General features: G+C 37.3%; 1 protein-coding gene across 1 annotated transcript in view; it reads right to left on the bottom strand.

Moving 5' to 3' along the window:
- The window catches only part of si:dkey-12j5.1 (uncharacterized), a 70,670-nt gene that overhangs the window by 48,107 nt on the left and 15,063 nt on the right, over positions 1–7,500 (bottom strand). Inside the window, exon 8 of the mRNA XM_058376875.1 lies at positions 4,225–4,293. Within this exon, the coding sequence (XP_058232858.1) occupies positions 4,225–4,293 (69 nt within the window). The remainder of the gene's footprint in view (positions 1–4,224; positions 4,294–7,500) is intronic.

Genomic DNA, 7,500 nt, shown 5'->3' with positions numbered 1-7,500 from the left:
AGCCACCGACATCTGGAAGTGCTAAAATATTTCCCCTTTTAAGAGTTTAAGAACTCGTACCTGCAGCACTCTATACAGATGAATTCTAAACATTTTACAGAATTGCTTACTATACGACTATCTACATAGCTAGAAACCCAGTCCCATATTCCAGCTGGCCGGACACCTAACTGACTAAGTTAAAAAAAAGAAGTTACAGTAGCTACAGAATATAATTATTAAGCTCAATAATACAGACACACACACAAAAAAAAATAAATATCAATAAAAGTCTTTGTGAATGATAGTAGACACACTGCTGATTTCCAACCCCTTTTGAATTAGGAAATTATAATGTGTATCATAAAACACAGCCATTAAGTTTAGCTATTCGGAGAAATTTCACTACAGGCAGTTTCAGAGGTGCAACACTAAAGATAAAAACCCACAAAAGAAAATTAGGTAGTCAATTAAAAAATGTGCACAGAATGCAGTCTGCAGTGCAGGGCTCTTTTTTTCTTAATTAAATGCCTTCCTCTTTAGAGATAATTGTGTCATTACAAGCTAACATTCAATTCTAGTTGGTATAAACGTTGATGAGAGAATTTTCTCCTCGCCCCCCCCCCTCCCTTTCCGTCTTGCTCACCTTCTCTCTTTCCCTGACGGAGGAAGAAATCAATCTTCCGCTGTTAGTGGGTGTGCTGGGCTTTGACCAGATGGTGTAGATAAGGGAAAAGGCCCTGCTAAAATTGAGTTAGAGCCTGTTCCAGAGTTTTGACATCTATAAACACAAAGATACACACACAGATTCTCTCAAGAGCCTGTACAAATAATGCCAATATCTGCCAGTTTTACTCCCGTTTTATGAAATCTCCCAAGAGCACGGAGTTTGCTCAAGCAAGACGTTATAGCACAAAAATACACACTCTGTGGAAATGTACAAAGCATCTACAGAGAGACCTGTCTCTCACAGGCCTGTCCTTGTCTTAAGATGCCTGACTGAACAGACATCTATATTATAGCGCTCTTCCACTGCACCGAGCTGCAAAACATGGCTTGAAAACAAATCCCAAACCCCAGATTTATCCCTATCCTGGCTGAATGCATCACAGAAAGCGCAAAAATAGGATGTCAGAGACCAATTTAACTGTAAAATAAAATCCACAGATTTGAATGATCCAACTATTTCATAATTCCAGTCACGTTATCACCACCATATTCATTTCAGCAGTCATAGTATTGTTTTCATATGCATTTATTTTGTCTATTTATTTTCCTTCTGTTTAGTATAGCAAATCCCGTTTTATTTTAAACTCCATTTTTGACTCTATATTTATTTTTACTATCGAAAAAAAAAAGCATTTCGTACTGTGGGTCACTGTGTATGTGATAATTCAAATTCAATTAAAATTCAACTTTTATTTATGTCTACAAAAATAGATCCTTATTGGTGGCTAGATGTGGGTTTCTATACTGTACAAAATAAAAAGAAATTAAAAAAAAATCTGATATATAGGATTGCTAAGAAACCTTTCGATTTAATGTTCAGGGAAATTTATTGTTTAGCATAAAATTATTTTTTTTAACAATTTAGAATTTTAAAGATTTTCTAAAATAAGTGAAAATCAATTTCGAATCAGTTAGTATTGAAAAGCAATCATACATTTAATAACCTATATCACGATATCTGAAATAGTATATTGAAAAGTATATTGTGGCGAAATTGATCAGTATATAGATATTATATCACTACTAGCTATTTAACAACAATTAAAGCCACACTTAGCAAGATTTTAGACACTGGAGGCAGACTGACTGCATTTACCACTGGGAATTTTTGTTCAACAGCCCAAATACCAAGCGAACTCGTAATTTTCTGAGGAGCTTGCAGTTTTTAATGCATATTTTTTGAATCATTTACATTTACAAATACATTTCTGATATTTGGCAGACGCCCTTATCCAGAACAACCAGCAGTGGCAGCTTGGTGGACCTGGGATTCAAGCTCACAACCTTCCCACCAGTAGTCCAACACCTTCACCACTAAGCTACCATCATCACAACACACATAGTGGTGTATAATTTCACTTAAGCAACTTTGTCCATCACTACACCAAATGTAATCTAGTCTATTAATAAGTCTATTTAAAGGAGTTATCTTTTACTCTACTGTTGACGAGACTTGTAAGTTTGTTGCTGCTGTGAAATCCTTGACTAGTCTACGACTGTTTTTTTGTAAAACTCTATATTTAATTGTGACTCTTGTGACATAAATAAATGCGTTTGTGATGTTTGTCAATTGCTAAAAATTACTGCAAGCTCGGCGCTTGGATTGGATCATTTGATTGTCACCTTGAATAAAACCTTCTGCCAAATGAATCAATGCAAATGGGAAGTTTGTCATAAAGCAAAGTGGTTATCAGTCATCTCTCTCTCGCCCGCTTGCTTTCACACTAACTCTCCTCTCTCTCTCTTCAACTTTCCTTCCTTCCCTCAAAAGACCAATCAAAATCTTTCATGCTGAGCAGGAGCTTGGCTTCTGTCTAAGCACCGGCTATCAAAGCGATGACCCCATGACCTTCAGTGCAGCTCTGCCAGGCAGCCAGGTGACTGGTATTAATATTAATGCCTCCCCTATGGTGCAGCTTTCAGCCACGCTGAGACATCTAACAGCTTTCGAGTCATGCTGCATTCACAAACACGCTTCTCTACTGGGATGGAGATACAAAACAGACGAAAGAATGAAAAAGTACAACCCCCTTTCAGGTTCTTGCCAATTCGAGCTTGTGTGGAAAAAAACTCAGATTCCTCATTTATTTTTTAAACCTCCCACATCCATCATTTATTTCCTCACTATCTTTTTTAGATTCTATATACTATTCCGTACCTCTCTCAGTGGGATCTGTTCAGGATTTTCACAGTTCATTATATGCTCATAGGAGTCTCTCTCTCTTTCTCACTGTCTCTCTCTCTAAGTCTCTCTCTCTCACACACACACACACACACACACACACTATAAAGGTCAAGTGCTGAGCAAAATACAATTCCTGAATTATTCAAACGCAACCTTCCCGTGGAGAAAAGAGAGAAAAATGCTCCGGGAAAAAAAACAAAAAAAACAAAACAAACCACTTAGTGTTATTCAAGTGAAGCAAACACCCATACAAGGAATTTAGTAACAAACCTCTTTAACCAACACACGATTGAAAATGGCTTTGGAAACTTTTAAAGCACCTTTTAAACTCCTGCCACTCAAGCTAATTTCACTGCGCAATACTATTTAAATCTGAATATCATTCAAACAATTAAAGTCATTTGTTTAAAGTCTTGTTTTCTACTTTTGGGTCACCTAACCACAGGCTTCCCAAATGTTTTTTAATCACTTGGTGGAAAATTCATTTTAACTGAAGCGGGCTGAATGAAGCAGCATATAATAACAATCATACAGAGCGCAGAAGCAAAGCTCATCAGTCTGGTTAATGTTGCTGTGCAAAAAAAATTTGTTTGTGATGGACAGGAATGATTTATTTCTCTGGTGTGCCATCTATCGGATGGCACACCATCACATGAACATAAGATACTCAAGCATGTACTGGTGTTTTGCATGTACGCATGTTGAAACTGACTGAAAAGTTTATCACAGACACTAAAGTCCATCGCTACTAGTTGATTTTAGCCCCGATTTCCCAGTCGCCATAAATAATGGCACGCAGTAGCAACCCCCACTGACCAGATTTTCAAACATGTTTCATTTACTCAGAGATTAATCACATAGTGTGAATTCCTCTGCAACTTGAAGCAAAAAAACTGTGAAAAATAGCTTATGAGAATGTGAGAAGAAATAAAATTCACTCGCTGTTATGTGCAGCAGATCTCTGAATCCAGTTTAGATCTTTCGGCTGCTCTCTGTGAGTGAGGGGTCGCCACAGCGGACCAACTGATCCACCGGATCACGGATGCCCTTACTGACGCAACCCTCCCTTTTTGTCCGGGCTTGGGACCGGCACTGCATCCAGTGGCCGGGGTTTGGGTTTTGGCTGGGAATCAAACCCGGGCCATCCGCATGGTAGTTCAGTGGCCTACCACTGAACCACCAGCGCCCACTAGATTTGAGCTACAGGTTTTTTTGAGTCCAGGTTTGAGCTCTAAATATCACTTTTTCCTATTTTCCTCAAATTAGTAATTCAAGTAATATTAGTCATTCCAATTAAATTGTAGCAGAAGAACAACGCAGTAGCAGCTTACCTCAAACTCCTCAACTTCTATCAGCAGTTTGGCTGTTGTAATTCGGGACTCGTACGGTGGGATATTACTCTGAAAAACAATAAAGGATGAATATGTTATGGGCGAAATTTTTTGCTTGGCTTACAGCAAATTTATACATACATAATGCTGAAACAATGTTAGAAACCTCAGGATGCAGCACACGCACGCACGCACAAACACACACACAATGACAATTTGCTATTAGTGATGCAATGAAATGAAAATTCTTGACCGAAACCAAGACTCTGAACACACTCAAAGGGGAAAAAAACACTTAAAAAAAAGGGAAAAAAAATTAATGCTAAATTTCATTATTATTATTACTATTTTATATGTATAATAAAAATACATTTTTATAAAAAGGACGCTTTACCGAAATCCAGGTATCAATAGTAGTAGTAATAGTTAATATTAATAATTACATCAGAAATTTTAAGGTAGCATTGAACAGTAGTTAATAATAGTAATGACAGTTGTAACATTAGTAGGAAGTAATAATTGTTAGAAATAGCATTAGTAACAGAAGTAGTACTAGCGATGATCATGACTGTAATAGTAATAAAATAACTAGTATTAGTACTAGGATTAATATCAGAAGTAGTACTAGTGACAGTATAAATTAGTAGTAGCAATAGTACCAGAATAAGTAAGAGAAGTACCGCTAGTACAGTAGTGACACGAATAGCTGTAAAACTGTTAGTAGTAATAGCTTTTGGTAGTATTATTACTATTAGTATTGACAGTAATAATAGTAGACGTTGTGGTAGTTGTACTGGCATTAGTAGCAATAGCACTAGTAGTAGTAGTAGTAATGTAATAAGAGTTAGACTGGAAGAGGCAGGACACGTGTGTGCAAGATAAGGACGATATCCTGTCACATCCATGGCATAAGTCAAACCACCGACAGACAAACAGAGAGACAAGCTCGAGTCAAAATTAACTAGAACAACCCGGCCAGAAACAAGGCTTCAAAACAGACATTAGACTTCACGCTGAAACAATAAAGCATTAGGGCTTAAATGCACAAATTAAATTAGAGAAGTAGTACTAGTGAAAGCAGCAGCAATAGTACAAGTAGTAGTAGCAGTAATAACACCATGAGTACTAACAGTCCTAGAAGTAATAATCACTTTTGATGCAACTTGAGCACAAGATTCTTAATTTAAATTCACATGTATTATATACAGTATGTAATTACTTTCTATGATAGCTGTACTCAAGATCCTCACACATGAAAACTGCAAGCTTCTCTAAATAGATCGCAGAACTTGCCTGATTTTGCATTGATATCTGACCCTGGAGAAAGCTACTGATTAATAATAGTAATACTAGTATTATTCAGTCACAGTTTCTATAATCAAATGGCTAATTACATGACTACGAGTTAACGAAAAGAAGATTTAATGTCCAGAAATAGCTGCCAGTAAATAAAATGCGTCTGCCTGTCTATGTTTAGATTTTTGCTCTCGTTTTTAGGTGAACAGATTTCACTGGCCAAAGTTCAAATGCATCCTTATTTACCATTTCTGAGTCTGTTCCTGAAGTCAACAGCTACCGGTGACTGACTGAACAGCTCCAGGGATATTATTATGTATGCTGCTATGCTCTTAGGTATTTGGAGCTTGATGGGCAAGATGCAAATGTAAGATGCTCTTTTATGTGCAGCACTTCGACGAGTGTTTTCTGAACCTCTTGGCTCATTAGCACTTCATCAGAGCCTTGTCTTCGTTTCTGCTGACTGCACTCTTCCCTGCTGTCTGCGCCTTTCTCGCCTTTTCAACTTCGTCTACTCATTAACCACTCTGGCCTCCCATCTCATCGTGCGTGTGCATGTGTACAACTCAATGCAAGAGTGCTACCACATCAGATTTTCATCATGACGGCATTGAACCAAATCTGATCCCAATTACACTGTGGCTTTTACATCCTGTTCATTTTGCTTTTCACAGGAAACAAGCAGAACATGAAAGAATGCTGTTTAATTTGCCATCGCATTATGCTTGCAGCTATTAAATCAAACAACGGAAAATGATCCAAACAAAAAGAAAATACGGAAATAAAAGCCGGGCTTTTATTAATTTCTTCTGATTCAATTCAGGGCTGTGATGTAGCCGGGAGATACTTTTGCGCCAACCCCTGAAAGAGCAGAATATTTGCTAGCTTTGAGTAAATTGTCTGGATTTCGAGTTTCAAAGACGGATGTTAAAGTACAGGGTCAGCGTGTGTGTGTGTGTGTGTGTGTGTGTGTGTTCACACATATGTGTGCCTTGCAGCCCAGTGCGACTGAGAGCGAAATGAAAGGATTAGTCTCTCCAACTCCCACTAGCTTTCTCCATCCGAGAACTCATTTCAAAGTTCGAGGAAGCTTCATGCAGCGCTGCTTTTAGTCTGGCCAGTGGAACGGAGGTCAAAGAAGTCTCTCAATCAAACGCGTACATGCTTATAAAACCAAACACCATGGGGTCTCTTGAGCTGCATGTTGTTTCACTACTCTTTCCTCATTCCTAAAGAATTCCTAAATTACACAGAAATGTCATCATGTAACATACTGAATACATTACAACTTCTTACAGCACATGGTAGAAACTGTACCATTTAAGAAACCGGGTTTGAATTGCTGGTCTTGAACAGAACATTCCACGTTCTTGGTAACGCGACAATTTGTAATGTTTTTTGTCTTATTAACTTCAAGAGAGAGAGAGAGGAAATACGACAAACCTGTGACAGATAAATAATGATAAAAATATAAATATAAAATATAAAAAAAAAATTAAGAAAGCATGTGTTGTTTATGAATAAAAAAAATAAATAATTTTGCCGAATCGCTGTAGTGCAAGAGGAATAAAACACGATTCATTTGGAACCTCGGCAGATAAATTAAATTTGTTCCGGAGATTTGCTCGAGTTCTTAAGGTGAAAAATTCTATTGTGAAACAAATTTTCCCATAACAAATAATGTAAATGCAGATAATCCATTTCAGTCACCCAAAAATATTACCAATATTTTTGTACCTCGGTCCTCGACCACCCGTGTTCGAATTTTTGGTATTCGATTCAAATTTTCGAGTCAATTTGACCTCAGTGTACAAAAAAATTTTCGGTGTACGACTCGACTGTCAGGAACGCCAGTTCTTGTTTCATACAGGATTGCAATGAATATCAAATAACGAATTTTCATTTAAGGGGGGGCTCAGCCCCCCATGAGGGGGTATAATAGTAAAAAATTCATAAATTAATTAATTAATTAATTAAAAT

Source organism: Hemibagrus wyckioides, linkage group LG23, assembly GCF_019097595.1.
Source record: "Hemibagrus wyckioides isolate EC202008001 linkage group LG23, SWU_Hwy_1.0, whole genome shotgun sequence".
NCBI lineage: Eukaryota > Metazoa > Chordata > Actinopteri > Siluriformes > Bagridae > Hemibagrus > Hemibagrus wyckioides.
The sequence above is the reverse complement of the archived record's forward strand: the minus strand, read 5'-3'. Positions and strand labels throughout refer to the sequence as shown.